The sequence below is a fragment of the Pleurodeles waltl genome, chromosome 6, assembly GCF_031143425.1.
Source record: "Pleurodeles waltl isolate 20211129_DDA chromosome 6, aPleWal1.hap1.20221129, whole genome shotgun sequence".
Lineage (NCBI taxonomy): Eukaryota > Metazoa > Chordata > Amphibia > Caudata > Salamandridae > Pleurodeles > Pleurodeles waltl.
The window spans coordinates 453,181,793-453,204,581 of record NC_090445.1 but is presented as its reverse complement, the minus strand read 5'-3'; the positions used below and the strand labels follow the sequence as shown (position 1 = coordinate 453,204,581).

The window sequence follows — 22,789 nt, the reverse complement described above, 5'->3', positions numbered from 1 at the left end:
ACTTCATAGCATCCCGCCAGATCTTCAAAAAACCACCCCGTGAGCTCTGGTAACGGTCAGAAAACTGCAGATCCATATAAGCATTTGGTAATCATCTTGCATGACATGAGTAAGTTCCACGCGATACACCAGGTCCTCGCATCTGACCCTCCCCCGTGGAGCCAGTCATTCAGGACCACCAAGTAGGAGGCCCAGTAGTAAAGGCACGGATAAGACGCAGCCAGATCACCATCAAAGGTGGATTGCACACATTTACAGAACCCTGTGATTCCACAGAAAGGGATGTATAAGAGCCTGGACTGAGCAAACCCACACCAATGGAATCCTGCGGGGAAGTTCTGCAGAACGTAATAGAACTGGGGTAAGACCATCATTTTAAAAAGTGCCCTAGGATTTATTTCAGTAAAGCTTGTAGTCAGTTGGAGTGGACAAAGCCAGTCAGAATGCCCACTGTCTAGTGAAGAATTAACGAGAGTCCTCACATTTACCATAATGACTACTGTGACACAAAGAACCCTATTATACTTTCTAGATGCAGTATTCGTAGGCACTTGTTCCATTAAGTTTTTGATGCTCTCTATCTAATTTAAGTCAAAAAATAGGTCAAGCTTCTTCAGCTGCCCTATAAGGCAGTGACATCATGTTGGAGGGCGAGTGCACATTGCCTGCTGTCCCTACGGCACTTGCAAAAGGGGCAAAATTCCTCATGTAACGGGGAGCAATAACTTGCTGTCCCCCTTTAAGGTCAGCCTATAGGTGAAGTAACCAGTTGCATACACATGTGGTCATTTGTGGCCTCCACTCCCCCTCTGACACATTTGGTGGGAAGTGAAAACTGGACACACACCCATCTACGTCTGCACTATGTCTTTCTAACTAATATGATTTCTCTACCAAGGGTATTGCCCCTTTAGTCCAGTAAAGATGTGCTCCATAAAGGCTGGTTAAAACATGGATACTAAACACGACATGCTTGCGATGAGCCCCACTTCATCCTAGATATTGGCCCTTGTAAGCCAGTATGTTGTATGTGTCTGGACTTCAAAAGATGATGTACATCACCAACAGAAAGGCAGCCGACCAGGAACAGAACTTAGAAAGTTGCTGTTCCCCTTAACTAAGAATGGAACTAAGATAGTGGCGTGAAAAAACCCAACTATGGTGCCTCAACTGGAAGAACAGCTGCTGGACTAAAATAGAGAATAGGAGTTACACCGACGTGGAGGGCAAGAACTAGGCCCTGCAGACTAGACAGTGTGTGTAGATTTTCAGGGTATGTGTAATGTGTGTGTATGTGCCCACACATGTGAATGGCCAATGAAGTCTATCGGGGGTGGTGAAAGCTGAATTCCTGGAATCACCAGGTTGATTTCTAGCCTAATAGTGTCCATTGCAGAACCTATCAATTATTGACATATTGCAGCCAGGCTGGTCATTGCAGTGGTCGTAGCTGGCATAGTTGTTGCTCTGCCATTAATAATCACCGTAGTAGATATTGCTGGCTTGGAATTATGGTGGCCATTTCTAGCATCATGGAGCACCTGGTATAGGATGAACATCCTTTACATCTTCACACAATAGTGTTCATCCCTGGCACAATGATGGTCCTGCCATAGGCTGGGTATCATCAGCATTTACGTGGCCATCTCTGGCACTGAAGTTGCTATCCCGGTCACAATGGTGACCCTAGAGAAAGATGGCAACCTTAGGGACATTTTGCGAATGTGCTGCTTTGTGTACGCATTCATCCTGGAATTCGAGGTTACCTGACAAGTGATGGCTTTACATGAGCTTCGGGGCATCTCTTGTCCATGTGGTCCAGTAGTGCATGAGAGTCCATGATAAAAAAATACAATGTGATGTACTTGAGCATCAAAGTATACATTGGCTAAAAATGAAAAGCTATTTCTTGGGATTAAAAAAATTCTATATGAACAACACGGAGGGGCTGAACGTATAAGATCGTATTTAGAAGTATACATATTTATTTTAAAAAAATCTCAAGTTGGTATTTGGGGGTAAAATGCTAACATTTCCATCGCCTATTTAAGGACGATATTGGAGTGATAAATCATGCTGAGTGAACAAACGGTGCCAATTATATTTCTTTACAGCCAGAGGGCACTGGCTGCTATGTCTGCTAATTTATAAATGAAGCTGAAGCTTTTCGTAATCTGTGCTGATATAGTTTCCATGACATTAGCAGAATTACTGCTGCACGAATCCACAGCATTTACATTTGGCGTAAAAAGGATGTGTTTGCAGTTTCAAGCTATAACGTCTCTGTAACCGGAGTGGTAAATCTGGTGCATGAGTTTGAGATCTGTCTGATCAGGGAATACCTCTGATGGCTACGACATAAGATCGTGAAATTTGTGTACATTTTCATTTTTTCACCCCCAGTTCTTCCAAATAGATTTGAGGTCCTTTGTAGACTAAAATTCTACTTCCAATGTGAATGCTGGTTAATATATTTAAATGAGTGTCCCCTGGGAAGGTGCAGGGTGGAAGATGAAAGGAATGCAGAAGTTCAGTAAACGTTATACACACCTGGAAAAGTGTGCAATATAAAACTGCCCTCAAGATTATGAAAACTGGTCGTAAAATCTATGTTTTTTGACCATTTTAGGGAAATTGTGCGATAACCACCCTTCTTTTCAAAGTTGTCTTGCGTGGAGCTCTCGGGGTACTAATATGATGGGCATTCTGGGTTGGCACATTATGGCAGTATTGCAACATTACATAAATGCCCCCTCAAGGGATACTTCCAAAACACGCAGCTTCATAGCCATTTTATGTTAAAAGTATTCTGCAAAAATGCACCACATGGGCACATTATGTTAAAAAAAAAAATCGCCCCTCATGCCAGAGAAAGCTGTGTTCCTCTGCTTAGGCTAATACTTTACATTGTTTTTTCGTCTTTCAGTTCTTTTTTTTTTTGTAGTCATCGTTGGGTGGTTAACTATGCTTTTAAGTAACAGTAATTCAAACCCAATAGTGTTGTTTCTTTGCCCAAGTAAGAATCGTTTTCCAATGATGTGCGGTAAAAGAAAAAACGGTTAAATTCTTATTTTAGGCACACTTACTTCCGAGGAGGCACAGGTTCTGCGCTATTAAAATTGCAAAAAGATATTTTTTTTATATTTTAAACCACCTCTCTCTGTCTCTCTCAAGAAGCGGGAGGGGCACGTCCGCATTCCCTCGCGCTCAGTGGTACGCGAGCCGAAGGAGGACATGTGAGGTTCAATGAAGATTGAGATGACCCAGAGGTCGACCCTTCCCAGAGATCCCCGCGGGAAGGGTCCTCGAGGATGCCTACTTACTCATCCTCGCTGGTAAAAGATGGGCTCCGAACGCCACCCCAGGGGACAGCGGAGGAGCGAGTAGACAGGACAGGCCGGACATTAAATTATATTAATGGAAAAGATGCAAGGTTTATTCCCAGAAGCAATTCCATTATGGGTAACTATGGAGACAACAAATACACATAATGCTGCCACTGTAGCTCAAGGGAGCATCACCAAGCTGTACTCGCGCACCGTTTGGCTCATTTATCCCATGTTCAGTATGCAGACATATGTTTGCGTGCCATGTTAGTCAGTGTATGGGGTGATCCGGCTCACACTTCCCTGAAGTCCTCCGGAATCCCAGCTTTGAGGTAGGATGTTCCTTCATGAGGAGACACCTTGCTTTTTATCATAATCCGTGACTACACAATCAAATTTTAGATAGAGCCCCCAATTTCAGATTCTTTCAAAAACGACCAAAATGGGAAGCAGTCTTTAATTTGAGTTGCACAGAAACGGCAAATGCCTCCATTGGCACGAAGCAACCTTTGAAAGGGGCAGGAAGGCGGGACAGAATGGTCTATGAGGGAGATCGCGCGGCCACGTCTCTGCTAGGCCAGGACAAAGATGGAGGTGACTAGGACACACTATCAGCGCTGCTCCAATCCTTCAAACCTTTCAGGGGCACCAATCTATTGGGAATTCACGTGCGGGTAAGGATTTATGAGGCAAACTGGGCTTACAGGCCAGGATAGTTGTGCTTCTCTGACCTTTGATGAGAAGAGGAGCAAAAGGTTTGACAAAAAAATAGAAGTTAGACGAGTAAAGGTGACAAATCAGCCACCATCTGTAAGCACACACTTGGCAGTCTGTAAAATCAAGGCTCACAAAAGACAGCAGTCTACAACTGAAGAAAGGAAAAAAGAAAGAAAATGTAAAAAAAAAAAAAAAGAAACTGCCAAAAGATGTGAGGTAGGATGGGCTGGGTCCATGGCAGCGCTTCAGAGAGGTGAGTGGGTGCTCAATGCTCCGGGAGGCTCTGAAATGTGGCCATCCCAAAGCACTGACCCACATCCACAAGTAGGGGGAAGATGAAGGCTTCCAAAGATCACCATAAAAGCACAGAGTCCGCAGCACTCCTTGGGAGCTGTCAACCCCTGCTGTGAACCTGCCCAAGCGCAAACGGAGTTTTTTTTATTTTTATTTTTTAGGCATACGGAAACTTAAGCCAAAGTGTAGTCCCTGAGTGTCCACGGGAGCCAAAGGCTGAAGTGGGCTGACCTAGCACCTCATGCTGTATGCTGTGGTGGGTGCAAACAAAATGTGAAAGCGAGCTGAACGGACCAATGAATGAAGAGGGCCGACTGAAAGCCCTTCTATATATGTGCATGCGTATGTGTTTATGGAGGTTTTCTGTACTTTTATGGATCGTGTACAGGATAACATTTTGGAAAGTTAAGATCAAAGCTGCCTTGGTTCCATTTTGAAAATCGCACCTATCATTTAACTGCTGGCTGCTATAATAATAGAAAGACGTGTCTCCCTTCAAATGGTCACAAAACGTAGGGAATAAGACAGGAGTGTTGTATGTTGTAGTGTGTAGTGAAGCGTGTGGAAGGGGCCCTCACCTATCGGAGGGCCTCTGATATGCTCGCCGAGCCGAGAGTTCGGGCGGTGGGGGAAGGGTGGGGCACATTGTGCCCTGGCCGCCCTCGCCAGGCCGCAGCTGATTGGTGGTGCCAGCCGCGCGGCCCAGAAGCACATGAGTGATTCCTGGGCGCAGTGCTAAAGATGCACAAAGTGCTCCCCCCTGTTAAAAGTGGGGAGCGGGCGGCGAGCAGGACTTTTGAACGCCACTCGCCGCCCGGTTACAGCACACGTCAGGACGAGGTGCATCGAACAAAGGAGCACTTTAAAAAAAAAATCTCTTCTTTTACAGGTTGCATTGTTTCCAGCTGATCGGTTGGCCTTCGCCAGCACAAGCAGCCCAGCGCGCACCTCACCGGGCGCCGTACGGGTAGGAGCTTTGCTCACTCAACCCAAGTATATCTCGGTGGCGGCTCCTGTGGGAGCCCTGGTGCTGCAGGTGAGGTCCATTGAAGGGGGTTAGAAAGAGGCCAGCGCTGGGGGTTTAATGGGGTTTATTTGTGGTAGGCTGCAGCTAGGCACTGCTTTTATTACAATAACGGATCCTGAATTTAATATGGTGAAGCTGCATGTTTTAAAGGAGTGCTCCTGAACAGTGTTTAGAGTGCTGGGCAATGTTTTTTTGTCGTGAGGTCCAAGCAGTATAGAGAATTGTTTGGTGACAAGTGGCTTTATTCTGGGTAACTCATTTGTGCGTTTGGTGCACTGTAGGCCGGTTTCTTGCACGTTTTGCTTTGCGGTGTTTACATTATAAGTGATTACGCCATGGCAGATAGTGCGAGTTACTTGAAGCTTTAATGCTGCCAATAGATGCCATGGACCATGCCATAGCATCATTGAGAACCCAGCCGGCTGCCTCTAGTGAGCAAGCAGTAAGGCCTAAGTGTGCAGACGTGCCCCCTAAGGGAGCATTACTCCCGACCCAAAGAGGGTTTGAGGACCGAGAAAAGGCAGAGAGAGAGCAGGATGGAATTGTTAGAGCAGGGGCAGCCAGTCTCAGTGCAAGCTGTTGTGAACTTAGATAGTTTGGTGGCGCCTGTGCTTTCGCAACATCTGCAAGCAACACCTGCATTAGTGGGCACCGTCGTTAGTGCTACGCCTCAAGCAGGTAGCACCAGGGAGTGCATTAGTGCCAACAGCGAATAGCTTGCCAGTAGTTCCCGTAGTAGCGACCATTGACAAGTGTGTAGCTCAACAGGACATAGTTGAGCATCTGGCATCCATTTTACTCTGGCTTTCAGAGGTTGGAATGCTGTCACCATCTTTGGTTAGTGGCCCACTAGCCGGGTCAGGTGGGGAAAACGCAATGGAGAAGGCGCAGCATTTGGTTTCCTATCTTAACACCTCATAGGGCAGTCAAGACTCCCAAGGGGGGCTGTCTGGGGGAATTAGCAGTAATTGTGTAAAAGAGAACCAGTTACCAGCGTCGGCTTGCATGGCTGCACCGACGACAGCTAGGGTTGCGCAGCAGCCAGCCAAGTCGTCAGCCGAGGTAAGCACTCCTGTGGCACCTTCGTCAGTGGCTCAATCTGGTAAGTGTCACTTGTCCCCACTGTTAGATCTCAGTGACATCCGTTCCGAGCATGAGCGTCTGGGGTTGCATGTGCCCATGGAGATTAAAGAGAAGTCTGGAAAGGCGCATACATTGGCATTTTTGATGTTCTGGTTGACAGACCGGAGAGGGACAAGGTAAAACTTTGTAAGGAATGTGCGCACTCAAGGGAATGTGGACATGGGCCCCACAAGAGGAAGGTAGAAGAGTCACTTAACAATTGGGTGAGAGCCTTCTCAATTTATCAGTCGGTGCTCATGACGAGTATGGGGGTAATGCTTGGAAGGATTATAATAGGGAGTTCGGAAGGATCAAGGCGTATAAGCTAGATCCGGGGTGGGACCAAATTGGTTTAATAGCATGGCTTCGGTTCACGAACCGGCGACATGGGAACGGCTGCAGCCCTTTCGGGCAAGTTCAGGGGCCGCAACGGGTTCACCTGGTGGGAGTAGCGCCAAAAAAGGGATTTCAACAGGTGCACATGCACCCGTCCTGCGGGAACGTGCCGCCTTAAACACTGCTGCTCCTTCTGTGGTCAGTACTCCCATCCAGAGTCTAAGTGTTTTAAAAAATCCAAGGATAGAAGGAGCAAGAAGCAAGATTAATGTTGCTGATAGAGCTGGCAGCTGTGATACAGTTGCCAGCAGTGGACAACCCTTTGACTCGGTAGGATTTGTACTCAGTGACTCGGTTTGTAACAGGGTCAGCACGCCTTCACAATTTTTACTAAAGCACACTCTCCCATTCAGTTACTGGCTATCATCCCATGGTTTAATTTATACTGTAACCAGGAGACAGTGCGAGATCTGTATAAGGGTTTTAGGTACGGTTTCAGGATCGCAGCTCAGGGCTACTCAGGATCCCCTCACTGTAAGAACCAGTTGTCCTTGCGGACCAATCCAGAGGTGGCTAGAATAAAGATTCTCAAAGAGTTAAGCTTGGGGCGCATAGCAGGTCCATTTGCTAGGGCCCCTATGCAGGATTTAGTTTCTTCACTGTTAGGAGTTGTCCCTAAAAAACAACTCAGGAGTACAGATTGATTCACAACCTGTCATCACCCAGAGGCCAATCCGTGAATGATGCAATAGATGCAGCTCTTTGTTCAGTAAAGTATGCTTCTTTAGATCAGGCAATTCAAATGCTGCGGGAGCTGGGACCTGGGTCAGTGATGGCCAAATCAGACACTGAATCCGCCTTTAGATTGCTACCGGTTCACCCGGATGATTTTCATCTGTTGGGTTTCCAGTATGAGGGCCAGTTTTACTTTGACAAGTGCATACCCATAGGCTGTGCGGTGTTGTGTTCCCATTTTGAAAAATTTAGCACCTTCTTGGTGCTTTCAGGTGCAAGTCGCAGCATCAGTGGGTATTGCATTACTTGGATGACTTCCTATTCATGGGTCCTCCGGGTCAGATCAGTGTGCAAATGCTTTGGACGTCTCTAAGAGCCTGATGCGTGAAACTGGGGTCCCGTTAGCACATCATTCCCATGGGCAGCCCCTACTCCCGATCCATTGCAGAAGCCATGTCGGGCTTGAAGGTTAAGCACCATCACACCAGGCTCTCCAGTGAGGTGAAGCAGGATATGAAGATTTGGGAAGCTTTTCTGCATGACTTCAATGGGACGGTCATATGGCCGAGCCCACCTATGTCCAGTGAAGAGCTTGGCCTGTTTGCTGATGCAGCGAGCTGTCATGGTTTTCTGGCTATATTTGAATCGGGATGGTGTGCACAGAGGTGGCCTGCAAATTGGGTGGAATCTGGACTGGTGACTAACATTGGTTTCTTAGAATTATTCCCTATTCTGGTGTCCCTATTTATTTGGCCTAAGAGATTTCGCAATCAGTAGATAATTTTTTTGGTCAGACAATATGTCTGTGGTTGAGTGTATAAACCAGCAGAGGCCAGGTGTAAAGTTATTATGAGAGTCTGAAAAATGGTTGTGTTACCATGTCTACAAATTAATGTGAATTTTAAAGCAAAACATGTGCCTGGGGTCTCAAACAATGCTGCTGATGCGGTCTCCCGTTTTAAGATGCAGGTGTTCAGGTCCCACCATCCACAAGCGGAAGAACACTCAACGCCCTTCCCGGATCATCTTTGGCAGATTGGTGCCCAAGACTATTAAGCGTTGTTGCAGCCGGTTTAGCTCCTAAGACAAAAAAAGCTTATGAAAGGGCTGTGGTGGCATATGTTAATTACTTGGGTTACTGGGGGGGGGGGGGGGGAGAGAGGCATCTTGGGCAGATGCTTCATCAGTTCTAGCTTTCCTGGAGATATTGATAGGGAACGGGAGATCAGTTGCATGTGCGAGACGTCATGTGGCCGCAATTTCCTTTTTTGCCCAGTTGCAGGGGGAGCAGGACAGTACACAATAATTTCTGGTGTGAAGGGCCATTAAGGGTTGGCAGCGCCTATTGGGGGTTGACTCTGATACTAGATAGGCCCAGTAACTTAGGGAAGCTTGGGGCCTTATTGTGGGTCCTTGGTAAGATCTGCACATCCCCGTGGGACATCGCCCTGTTTAAAGCAGCCTTTAGCTTAACCTTCTATGGGGCCTTCAGACTGGGTGAATTGGTAGCCAGCAACAAGAAAGATGTAACAGGAGGGTTGCAGTTGGGGGATCTCCACTGGCTAGCGGGGTCTGGGTCCTTGGTGATCAATATTCATCAGTCCAAAATGGACCGAGGGGAAGGGTAACCATGTGCTGCTGGATAAGTATCAGGGCAATAGTTGCTGTCCAGTTTCTAATTTAGAGATTTTCTTACACTACTGGGTTGGGGATACTGTCCTGGTGCATGTTGATGGCTCAGATTCTCAAGCGCAGTTTGAGCGCAGCGTGTTTTGACTCATCTGAATTCGGGACTCATTCATTCAGGATCAAGGTGGCAACAGCCGCAGTGGCAATGGGTTTATCGGGTGTGGCTGCCCGGCAAATTGGCAAGTGCTACAAGAGATACGCGAGGTTGCACATGTTGTAAATACCAGTTATTTACACTGTCTTTTTGTCTGTCTTTTTCTCTAGTCCCAACGATCCCAGTTCACGCAGAAACAACCAGGGTCGCAAAAGTTCGGGTGATCGGCCACTCATATGTTCGTTGTGCTGCTGAGCAGTATGTGAAGACTGGTGTCGCGTCACGTGCTACCCAAGCCGGATTCCGTTTGTTCTTTTTTGGAGAAGGAGGGTTGCGCCTCACGGAACGGAGATGGGTTTTGGACTCAATGATCCAGCAAGGTTCCCGTCAACCGGATGTCCTCATAATGCATCTTGGGGGGAATGACTTGGTCCCTCTGGGTCGATGTCAGCTATTCGAGCAAGTGGTTTCTGAATTTGGCTGGCTGGCCAAACAATTTCCGCAGGCCGTACTTGCATGGTCAAACATCGTCCCCCGTCTGCAGTGGCGGGGTGGCATCTCAGTGAGAGCGCTTAGCGACTTGGTTCGGAGAATTAATAATAACATCACCAAGTTGTTAAGGTTGCCAAGGCTGGGCATCATTACACATGGACGCATACAAGGGGGCGGTTTCTTTCTCCGGGATGGAGGTACACCGTACTAAGGTGGGTAATGACATATTGCTTAAAGATATTCTAGCATGGTTGGTCCTTCCTCCACAGTGGAAAAGCGACTGCGGTGGGGGGCCAGATAGTCAGTCTACTATGATGTCCTGTGGCGGGGTGAGATCATGACTGGGGGGACAATTGGATGCCTTTTTTCATTACTTCAGCAGGACGGCAAGGTAATTCGAGCCTCCAGGGGGTGCTGGCGGGAAGGGAGAATGACAACAAAGGGCACGCAGGTTGCGAGTAGTCGCAGCCATCTGGTCCCTAGGGACAAACCACCCGCACATATACAGGGATTCGAAGCTAGCACAGGCCCCTGAAAAAAGGGGGGAGGGAAGGGCACAAGAGTGTAGTGTGGGTGCAAGGGGTGCCTGAGGCAGGTATCCTGGCGGGCAGGAGGGCCCCTTCCACATGGTTTACATGCAATTAGAAGGGTTTTTGGAGGAGGGGATGGAGCAAACCAATCCAATATGGAAATACTACCCCTGGGGCCTTAAAGCCGGAGGTTTGGGGATGGGTGACACACTAGGCAGTCATGATCTAATTCGCAGTCATTGATGTTTGATATTTGGGATGGGCAGAAACTGATTTAGTCACTGGAAGGAATTTTGATGCATTAGCGGACTGTGTTAAGGCTAGGCATATTGACAATGTACATTCACTGTAAATAATGTGGGGTTACTGCGTAAAGTTTTGACGACAGTTTGTTTTATTAAATAAAATACAGCTGGGAGTTAACGACTCCCAATTCCAATGAGGAGGAGTAGTTGTTAAAGGTGAAGTATTGCCATGCTGGGTGTGACAAGGTCTGAGAAGGGGGGGAGGGAGTGGTCTTACGGAGGTGAATGGGAAAGGGTAGGGTTTCCAGGCAACAGGCTTCGGCAATGCCCAGACATATGGTCCCCCACCATGCGCTGATGGTATTGTGACGATGTTAAGATTCCATGTTGGAATATAGTCTCTGACTGGCGACAGTTGGACTCTAGATTCTGATCCTGTGAATCGCATCTTGGTGGGCTGCACTACATCTTAAATAAAGCAAGATTTATACAACTATCCTGTTGTCTCATGGGTATTATATGTATGCCCTTACAACAAACTGGTGACGAGGTAAATCGGCAGTATCACAGAGCACACTAAAAAGATGACACAGCTGTGACGAGCGCACAGGCTGTGGTGTGTGCAACAGCAAGTACCTGGAAGTTGAGTGACGCTTTATACGTGGTAGCACTCCAGAGAGAGAGAGATGCAAGTGTTGTGCCTGTATGTAAGATACTTCTGAAAAGCACTTATGAGCATGACGTCTAGCGAATGAGGCCTGGCACAGTTTGCAGTTCGGTTTCTGCTGTCGCATCTATTTAGATACGTCATCACGACAGCATGTATGCGGCCATCTTAAAGGTAGCATTCTTCACATACTTGGCAATTGTACATGCACCAGTCTTCTGTGAGTCGGCGTGCACAGCGTCAAGACGGTCATTTAAAATATATAAAGTCAAACAATTTACCATACAGCCGTGTTCCCCGGCACAGTTTTTCCATTGCAGCGACCAGAGCAGTATTCTGTGCTACTACGTTGTATTGTGGTTTGGCAAGTTTTGAAAGAAAAACATGAGGTAAAAAGAGTGTTGTATATGCTTTATATTGAGACTATTTTTGGGAACCTTCACTTCCTCTCATTTTGTACACTATTGATGCAGTATTGATTATATATTTAAGAAGGTATTTTAATCTCCGGTGACTATGGCTTCCGGAGGAGCCATTCAACAACCACCTCCTTTTTCAGCCAATCCAGAAAACCCTATACAAAAATGGGCACACGGGAACCTCATTTTTGAAAATTATGTAGTGGCCATCGATGCTACTAATTATCCACCTGCAATAAAAACTGCATTATTGTTCAATTGTTTAGGAGAGGAAGGTCAAAAGGTATTTGACAAGCTCCTAGTGGTGTTGATTCTGGTGATGCTAATGCATGGAACATTTATATCAAAGCCAAAAAACGCTTAGATCTTCATTTCACCGAAGAGCTGAGTATTGTGTTGGAGAGATTTAATTTTTATTCAAGGAAACAATCTTCATCAGAATCTGTTGATGAATATATTGCTGTCTCAAGAACATTATCAACTTCTTGCTCATTTGAAAACAATGTTGATCATACAGAAGTACAAAAGTGATCAAATTGTTTTGAACTGTGCATTAAAAAGGTTCCACTACATTTACTGTGTTGCACAAATCCTTCTTTAGAGGAAACCATTAAAATTGTGAAAGGTATTGAGAGGTCATATGAATCTGTCAAACGTTTGGCAGGTGATAAAGAGGAAAAAGAAGGAGTCAATGTTTGTGCACTGAAAAAAAGGTGTAGATGAAAAAAAGAAGTCAGTGTAATGGTGCCATCAAAGAGAGGGAGTGTTTCACAACTTGTAGTCAAGATGCGGTAATGATTATGGTGATGGAGTTTTTGCACAGAGGATGGCCGAATTTCAGACAGCTCGATGGTGAAATTTTAAATTTTGTACATGTGGCAGATGGGTTGTCAGTTGAAAGATAAATACTGTTAAGAAGTGACAGGTTTGCACCACCTATAGCATTAAGAGCAAGAGTAGTTTTGTTAGCTCATTCGTGTCAAAGGGGGCTATTTCTAATAAAGGGATTTCAAGACAGACTTTTTGGTGGCTGGCAATGGACAAAGAGGATGATCTTATGATGAAAACATGTAAAGAGTGTATGCTGTCTAACAAACACTGGAAAACTGAACATACTCCATTGATCCCAGTACCTTTACCTTTGGGAAACAAATTATCATCGACTTTGTAGGATTGATTAATGTGGTGGAACAGAATCTAAATTATATGACTGTGGCAATCGAATATTACACCAAATGGATTTATAATGAGTTTGTTCAAGAAATGTGTACCCTCACAGCTGTACATTTGTTGTCTAGGATATTTCCTATTGCAGGTTCACCAGCAGAAATTGACAATGGTGTGCAGCTAGTGTCTGACAAAAAAAGAGACAATTTTTAAAAGTTGGGATGTATGTAAAGCATATTGTAGCTTTATACAGTGCACAAACTAATGGTGCTGTGGAAAGAGCTAATAGAATTCTCAAGGAGAGGATTCAAACTGCCTTTGTCGTACGAATGTCAGAATATTCGGGAGAAAAAATATGGATGTATCAAATTAACACGCACTCTGACTGGGGTTTCACCTTCTGAGTTATTAAGAAGGGTCACAAGGTCCAGATTGGTTCCAGGATGGTTGGCTTAGAGAAGTGTTGGGAGTTGAGATAGCAGAATTGATGAGAATAAAGTGAGATAAAAAGAGAACTGGCCCAGGAGAAGATGAGAATGCAGCACGATAATTTGCTCAATATTGACGAATTTTATGGCAAAATTGTTTTGTGGGTTATTTGAAAGAATATGAGAAATAAAAGATCTAAAACAGATTTAAATTTTGTAGGCCCGTTTAAGGTAGAAAACATCTTAAGCACAGTGGTGAAATTAATTGATCGATGATGGTGGGCAAAAAGTCTGTTACCATTAAGTTAATTTGAAAGTGAAGTTATGGAAAGTCTGTGATGATAGCATGTTTTTTTGGGGGTCATGTTATGAAAATCAAAAGTACAAATAATGAGGATAAACCAGAGTGCAGACCGGAGCATGTGAGAAATCAGAGTAGAGATGAATCTATTGCAAGTCAACATGCAGGTCAGAACGGGGATATTTCTGGAACCCATGTGGAGTCAAATGTTTCAAGGGATTCTAATGCATTTGCAATGAAGGAAGGTGCTGAATCATTCAGTAAATAATTCTGTCATTTTCACCAGACAAGGTAGAATGTCTGTTAAGCCAAAGTATCTTGAGTATGAATGTTAATGTATTTTCTGCTTCTCAGAATATTACTTTCCCTTATGGTATTTTCATCATTCTAGGTAAAATATCTTAAGTATGAAAATTAATTTACTTATGATCATTAAGGCTGTGCATATTACATTAGTTAAGCTGTTTTGTGTTATGTATTCCCTATATTTTTTATTGTTATATTTCGATTAAGGAGGGCAAATGGTGTATGTTCTAGTGAAGTGTGTGGTTCCCCCCCCCCCCCATGCACTGATGATACTGTGACGGTGTTAGGATTCCAGTGTTCGAATCTAGTCTCTGACTGGCAACAGTTGGAGTCTAGATTCCGATCCTGCGAACCGCATCTTGGTGGGCTCTGCTAGATCTTGAATAAAGCACGACTTATACAACTATACTGCTGTCTTGTGGGTAATATATGTATGCCCTTACAACAAGGAGGTCAGACTAAGTGAATCTAACATGGAGGCTTTTCTAAAATGACACAGTACCAGTTACGGAAATCGAAAGGGAGCTTTGTTGAGGGGCTCAAGCGCAGACTGGCCATACCGGGTGTCAAATGTTTGCCCAGGAAACTGGAAAGGTGGGGGAGGGGTGCTTTTGTTACTGGGGGGCGGATTTGTAGCAGTTTTAAAAGCACTGCAGAGTTCCTTGTATAGGAAACAGTTTTCAGGCAACAATAGAAGAGCCAAGATAACTCTGCTGATTGATGTACCTGCTGGTGAGAGATGGGGTTTTGTCTAGTGGCAGTTTTGACAGATCTAAGGTAGCGCATAGGGCTAATATACCTGCTACAAAGAACATGTACTATGCAGATCACAGAACAGCATTTTATGTCCATAGCTCAGTGGGATACTGCTTTTGTTATGATGCTCTTTTTGTTACTGTGCAGTTCATAAGTTACTACTATCAATCCAGCACAGTGAGCTATGAACTGCCATCAAAGAGCTGCATGCAAACTGTATGGTACAGTGAATAAAATTATGTTTTTACCCAGTCTTTCATTATCCTGATTTTGTTAAAAAGGGTTTGGGTAGAAATAAATGTGTATTAGTAAAGTCAACCCTAACCACTGTGTTATGTTCTGAATCCTGACTTTATGCTTCACAATGTCCAATCACTCTTAAAAAATGCCTACCAGTATGTATGACGTGACTCCTACACCTAGCGGTCACCTTTGTCTTCTGTAACATTTTCTATACACTGATTTACAGATGCAGGATTCATTGTCTCTGTATGTGTATGTGTATGTGTGTGTGTGATGTAAAGTGCTCCAACACCCTACACTGGTAAGAGAGGAGCTATAAAACAAATGAAATCCACGTGAGATAGGGGCTAATGGTGAGTGACTGTGAGGGAATCACTGAAGAGCCCCAATAAAGGTTGCTGCATACCGGTGCACTGTAAGGTCATTATTTACTATGCTTTAAAAACAAATACAATTGAGTATATAATGAAAAGCGTGTTGTGGAATGCACCATTTTTGCCATGTTCTCATTTTATTGGGAGGTAAACCCCCCCCTCCCCCCCCCCCCCATTGTGGTCAGGCTCGCTAGGCACCCTATAGGGCTAGCCTGACAAAATCTGCCGGGGCTGCTTTGGGTTCCCAGTTAGGCCCTGGAGGTTCTCAATATGTAATGGTAAAATGGATACGATTTTTTTTTTTTTTTTACTGATTCGGAACGCATACAGCCGCACAGGCAGCAGCAGTGCAAGGTCCCCAGCCCAAAATGAGGTGAAACAAGAGTCCAAAATGAGGCGAAACAAGAGTACAGAATTCGTATTCTTTAAAGTGCCCAGAAGCCACTACGGCGCACTTTCTGAGAACAGTTTGAGAAAGGACGCCGGGACATCGGCGCAAGCTTTCCTCGCGTCCTCAAGAGTCACTGCCCAGGAGGCAAGCGAGCGTGTTCCCTCACAGAGAAAGGTCACAGCACAGGCAGCAACAGCACAGGAGCTCCCTACACACTGAATAGGTACAGCACCTGAAGCACCACAGCACACGCCCTCACAACCAAACACAGCATAGGGCATCAAAGCGTCCCTCGGGCACGCCCAGAAACCACCGCTCATGTAAGCAGGACATGTACACTTGAGCAGCAGGACAGAGCCACTCATCCACAAAAGGACTGCAGCGCGCGGGCGCGCACACGGCGCACCGAAGGCGGCGGCCGCGGAAGCGCCCTGGCATACAGCACCACATGCCACGAGGTGCAATTACAATCCAGCAGTAGAAGAATGAAACAGGTGGCGCATCTATAAACAGAAAATAGAAAAAACGACGACTAACAGGTCACATACGGATTGACGATTTGGAACGTGCGTTTAAATATAGTATAAATTGGTCACACATACATACTATTCTCGTCTGGTCTCGGGGGGCCTCCTTCGGGGCGGTAAGAGCTAGCTCTCCCCCGCCCCCACAGTTAGCATAAATCCCCACGCTGTTTGACTTCAGGCGTTAACGAGACAAGACGAATGGCTCCCATCATCCCCTCCTCCATCCCACCCCCACCCCCAAACCCGGATTTTACGGTGACAATATCTCCCATGCCCTAGGGGTCCGTTCTGCTGCTGCTTTATGGCATTCGGATATGAACGGCATGCGCACAGTGGGCTAATGAGATTAAAAAATTGGCGAGCTTGGACGGGGGCCTCTCACGAGACATATTGTGGCGACTAATCATTTTACCGCACAGACTGATAAATGCCTGACAATTAGAGGAGCGGAGAACATGGTGGGGTGGGAAGGCAGCGCCCTTAACCACAAAGCGCCTCGATTCTACTGTGCCAGGAAAAGCGAATGTTTTGCACAAGAGCGCCACTTCTATCTTGACTGACGGAACCATTGTAGCGGGAAGAGATTCTGCCGACAGCCTCAGAATAAATAAATAAATAAATAAATAAATAAATAAATACAAAAAAAACCACTTACACATAGTCAGGAGTGAGAGGAGTGAAGGTGGGCCACACTCCAGTGACATATCTCCTGTGTCACTCTGCACCAGCGGATGGAGCCCCGAGTCTACACCAGGGCCCTGTGCACGGCCGAGTCTGCCGCTGCAGCAGAACAGCTATGGGAGTCAATGATGTTGACTTGAATAGGATTTCTGGTTTCAGCCTTTATCGAACCTTAACTGAGATTACGTCTGAATGTTTAACAAAAATAAAAACATCCAGTGTAACCAATTCTTGTCAAGGACCTCTTAAAAGTCTTTCAACAAGGGCTCATGTCCATTGCCAGGTGTTACCTCTAGGGCCCACAGGCTCCAGGGGCATTTAGCACTCCTGGCTGTACTGTGAGCTCTCTTCATTGGCCTGGACTCTGGACTGCGGTTAAAGAGGACTACATAGACTCCACGATGCTCTGGTGACTGGGGGTCGAAATGGTCGACCCGTGAGCCAATAAAGGGATAAGGTCCCAGGGATATGGGGTCAACAGAAACTGATAGGTTAAAATAAACCAATGGTATCCAGGCTCGTCATTTGACATCTCTTCAGTTTGTCGTATCCAGAGATTTATTGGCTTATGTAAAACAATGGTCCAACGGTAGTTCAAGGCTCACTGCTAACCAATGGGGCTTTGAACCTCGGAGCTGCCCTTGGTGCTGAAAGACTTTACAGTGGGTTTCAACGGGCGACTAAGGAGGTCGTGAAAAGGTAGTTTGCATGGTTCTTGGGCGACAAGGTGGAGGGATTCGTTTATCACATGTATGTTTTTTTCCCCTAGCTGTCAAAATGAGGTGACTTTGAAATAATGTGCAGATCCGTGAAATACGTTTATTCCTGAAAGTCAGGTTCAAGTTATTGTTGGTGTGCCTTCCACCCCCAAACCTTAGATATTTGGAAATTAGTGTTGATTACGAGAGGGCCAAAGAGTAGTACTTAATTAAAGGGAACAGGTAGCCAGCCAGTATCTACGTTCTTTCCGGTTGCAGTGAGAATTAGCCCACTACCAGGCTCTAGAATTCACAAACCAGTGAATAAGGTCAAACGGGAATCAAAGGGAAAAGAAATAGTAAAAACTCACGGTGGAACTACTGCTGCTCAGGTCTTGGTGCTTTGCCCCTCATCAGTCACACATTCAACAAGTCCAAAATTGCAGCCAATGGCACTGTGCTTCCTGGGAAATGTTCGTCCTCTTTATATAGATGGGTACGTGTAACGTTTATTTATGTTTCAGTCAAAAACATTTTGCATTCTGAAACTTATAAGGAGATGTACAACCGTGTCCTAAAATGCACAATGATTTTGGCACATATTACAGTGGAACCTTACGGTAGTGCGACTGCTTTAAACCTCTCTTACAAGATGTTGTCTAAAGACGAGCCTTATAATAGCATCACAAGGAAATGTTTTCACTGGGCTCGAAATGGGCTAAAAAAAATCCTGGTGTGAGAACAAGATATACATTTTTCTTTTGTTTAGCAGAGCTCGCTAGAGCACTGGTACTCCTCCTCTTTTAAATGAGGAACCATCCCTCCCTACACAAAGGCCGCGTTTCCCAGTGCCCAGACTGCCTGCGATGAGCCAGCGTTTAGACTCTAGATCACAAGATCCCTGCAGGCACTGGGGCCTACCCTGTAAACACACTTCTATTTTCAATCAGAGCTGAAACAGCATCTTACAACACAGGAAGCTGGTCAAAATCGGACATGCTCACTGACCATATGCTCTTGTCTCTGCATTTTTTTTAGTAAGAGATATTATTAGCGCCAAGGCACTCTACCTATGCGTTTAAGGGTGCTTTATGAGTAATTAAAAAATAAAAATAAGGATGCTCCCATCTACCTGCACCAGGTTACACTGTTTGACAAAACAGCCTGCACTTCAGTGAAATCTTAGGCTCAGGTGCAAGCCACGATCAGACTTCTTACCGTAAAGTAGAACTGCTCCGTCTCTTGCTGGTTGGCCCGCCGCTTGGCAATGCTGGGCTTGCCGAAGATGGTCTCGGTGACTGCAGACTTGACAGACTCCATAGAATTGCTGTACTGGAAGCAGTCAGCCACATCAAAGTCCTGGATAGTCACGATATCCTGTATGGTCTGCAGGGTAGCTTCCATGGTCTTCTTAACCTGTGTTGATGAGGGACAGTACACAGTTGACATTGTGAACAACCTGGTGCTCATTGACAGCTCAACCCCTTTAAAGGGCACTTCAACATAGAAACATCCAATTTTTCAAACAATGACAAGTGGAGTGGAGACACTGCAAATTTCTAAACTGTGGTCACAGAAGCAGAAGTCTCGTTAACAAATCCCAGCTTTTCAACTTTTAATATTAAAAATGTGTGATCCCAGGCAAGCAACATTATTTTCCTTTGCCTGCTCCCTGCTTATGTTTTAAGTGTTTCAAACCAGAGAAGCTGGATCTACTAGTGACCACTGCCATGTCTTTTCAATGATCCTGACATTGTAGGGACCACAGATCTGTATCAAAGGTGAGATGATGCATGTTCCCACCTCATCGGAATACTAGGCATCAAATTTGTCCTGATATTTCTCAAGTAGCTTTTGAGTGATTAAGTTAAGGTCTATCTTATTGAAAGTGAGGTGAAGATTGAGGCTAAATACTGCGTAATTATTATACACATAATAAATGACTGTCTAGCATGGATTATATATATTTTTTAAATGGCATTTCAATAATCACTCAGAATTATTGAGTAGTTAAAAGATAAAGAATTGTGTTAATCCCAAGTCTTCAGCCACAATGTCTTGGGGTGAGGGCACTGCTCTGTGGTAATGGACATATGAGGCCCTTGGCCATCTCCGGATTAGGATTAGAGCTTCCAGATTTTAGGACTGTGTACTTCTGGCCAACCTATGTTAGCTGCCATGGGACAGCACTTATCAGTTGAGTGCGGTGGGGTTGGCGTCCCTTCTAACAGATGATGGAGGTGGGTGGACTGAACTTGTCCCAGCAACAAAAATGTAATCACAGCCAGAACTGGCTTAAAGTCCACACAAAGGGCCCTGTGGCCTGTAATCACGGCTCTGCATTCGGAGCATATGGATAAACTATTTAATGGACCTCTATACTAGCCTGTATAGTTGGGGTACCACTATGCTAGATAAGTGGGGCTCCTATGGTACACAGCTTCAAGGCTAGTCTGGGTACATCATCACACTAGATAAATAAACGGAGGAGGAGAATTTCTAAAGTGCTATTAGGGAGTGTCCTTACACAGAGTGCCAGTACAGGAACAGAAATAAAATGCTCTAGATCTTGGCAGTCGAAAGAGAAAACAATTCACCTCCACAGATGAAGGCTAGATGCAAGAGGTACTAAAAGGAGCCCCCCCTATTTTAAGAAAAAGGTCACTCGTAATGCAGGGGACTAAGTCTACCAAAAAGAGCCTCTGCTCCTGATGGTCGTCTCACTTACACTTTGCCACTGATGACAGCTCTGCGCAATCTATAGTACATGGCCGGTCGAGGGCTTCAAAGCACTCCAAGGAGCTCCTCCAGCCACGTTGGACCGACTCGTTTTTCTTTTCAGGCACCAGACAGAAGCAAGGCCATGCAGAGCTCCAGGCTTGGTTTCAGGATTCGAGGTACAGATAATCCGGCCCAGGAACCACCGGCAGTCCATAGATGCCCAAGTCAGGAGTACTCTTCTTACTACTGCAGTCTACTGCCCTTGTATATTCCGAAGTCGTGGCAACCTGACCACGTCCACAGCTAAGCACACGGCAGCATTATTGCACCGCACGGCAGACCACACGTCCGCATAGAAACCTAGACGGGGGGGGGGGGGGGGGGAAACTCTACTGACAAAGATCAAGGCATCACCTTGAATACGATTTGTGGTGAAATGGTGGCAATTATTTCCGTATCGGATTTTTGCACCTATATTATTCTTCAGTCGGCCCGGCCCACCAGTTATTAAAACAAATCAGCCTGTGCTACATGTATGCATTTAAATATAAAAACAGAGCTCATCTTTTTCTCTTTGCAGGGAGACTATATTTATAGTGCCCCATTTCTGCAGCCATCATGTGTGGCATTCATGATGCATCCTTTGGGTGGATACATCAGTGAAAACCAACCATTTCACCAAGTCACTTGTGTGAATGCTTCCAGGCTCTGCCTGTATACCGGGGTGGTAGTTTTTTGTTGGCGCTCTCGCAGTGAGATGGTGCAGTCCACATTAGCTACAGCTCCTCAGCTGGCCGATGAACACCACACAGCGATTTGGAGACATGTTGCACTTCAGAAAAGGGCCCCATTACGGTAGAGTTATTGTTGGAACACAAATCAATGTTTTTATTATTTAAAGTATGAATTGTGGTATTCGATTGTCTCATAGTTGTTAAAAAAAAGTAGGTTAGCTTTCACATCCAGAGGTTAATTGTGCTCTTGACACACAGCTAAGTTTCCCACAGACATCCTTCTGTATGCTGGTAAGGAGTTCAGAGGTGCTCTGGCTGTGCTTACACTATGCACCCGACCAGCAACCCAAGGATGGGGTGATGAGCATCACCTTGTGGGTTGGTAGAAGGCATATAGTGTGATATTTTGCTGTTTTTATATTCAGCCTACCGATTTGTTATTCAGATGCACATGTACAAGTTATCAAATCTGGATTAGGCAGCTGCTAAGTAATCCACGCTTTCAATGTTCCTGCTAAGATCCAGGGAAGTTTTCCCCCACTCTTTCGAATGAGCACTGGCTGGAAATTTACAGAGAATTTAAAAGCCAAAAAGTCCTAAGTTTTATTCGAACGCTGAAATGAGTTATAGAAAAACAAGGATGCAGATCTTTGATTTACCTGGATTGCCCCATTATTTACATTATTTCAGAACAGAATTATCTGGCACTGCAGCATTCAAAGAAGCACAAAACCAGGATCTGGCTATAAGAGGATAAATATAGAAATCACAGGAAAAAGAATAAAGGTTACGTCTTCACAGTGACTGACTAGTCTCACCTCTTCGTTTTCAATAGTGTGTGCCGAAAGGCGACACTGCAGCTTCTCGCATCTCTCCGAAAGTTCAGCCTGGACCGGCTGCTGGGCACACAACTGCGAGGACTGCAAGAAACAGACAGTGTTTTAAACAGAGCTGGAACGAGGCGACATGTAGCCAGGCTTTTATGGAGAGGAGAACTAACCTGCAACTATTGAGCTCTCGTTCTTGTCATCTCCAAGGCATCATCCTTAAAAATTTTGTACTGAAAGGATAGGCCCTCACAGTAAAAGGTGAGGAAACCTTTTTTTTTCTTCTTTTTAACTGTTTTGTTGTGTCCACAACAATATACTAGACAATTACATTAAGAAGCGAATACAAATAAAACAGTATATATCGCACTTTTGTCAACATTTTTATACTTCTCACCGGACTCTTAACACTTTTCTGAATCACAGTTTATGCACAACAGTAAAAATATCTAAAAAGCAATAAAGGAGATTAGTGAAGGTAAACGCTAAATGTTTTCTTATCTGTAGGAGTGGTTTTGCAGCCTGAAGAATTTTCTGGATTCACATGGTGTGCATAATTCTGCCATCTTGTGGCTGGGTTGGGAATTCTCTTCAATAGCGGTAGCCCTCTGTTTTCTGTTGGGCATCGATGGTACCACCATTTGGTGTCTAATCTAGCCGCAACTGACAACATGCGCCCTCCCCGGAAGCTTCCATGCGTGGTGGCCATTTTCAGTTTTTTTTTTCTTTTTTTTTTTGGAATCGCTCCTTCATCCTTTGGGGTGGTGGCTGAGACGCATGTGAATTCAGAAAATTCTTAAAGCTGGGAAACTACTTTTACAGGTAAGAAACCATTTCATATTACTGCATGAATTTTATCTGGATTGACTTGCTGTGAATTGATTTTGTAGCGATTTTTATTCTTGATGTGTTTGAGCTTGTAAACAAATGTTTCAATACTCT

General features: G+C 45.1%; 1 protein-coding gene across 2 annotated transcripts in view; it reads right to left on the bottom strand.

The window, feature by feature from the left end:
* SRGAP2 (SLIT-ROBO Rho GTPase activating protein 2) overlaps positions 1 to 22,789 on the bottom strand; it is a 488,054-nt gene that overhangs the window by 146,320 nt on the left and 318,945 nt on the right. For both annotated transcript variants that reach the window (XM_069238579.1, XM_069238580.1), the window contains 2 exons: positions 21,839 to 21,940; positions 18,784 to 18,981 (listed from right to left, as the gene is read on the bottom strand). In XM_069238579.1, the coding sequence (XP_069094680.1) occupies positions 18,784 to 18,981; positions 21,839 to 21,940 (300 nt within the window). The remainder of the gene's footprint in view (positions 1 to 18,783; positions 18,982 to 21,838; positions 21,941 to 22,789) is intronic.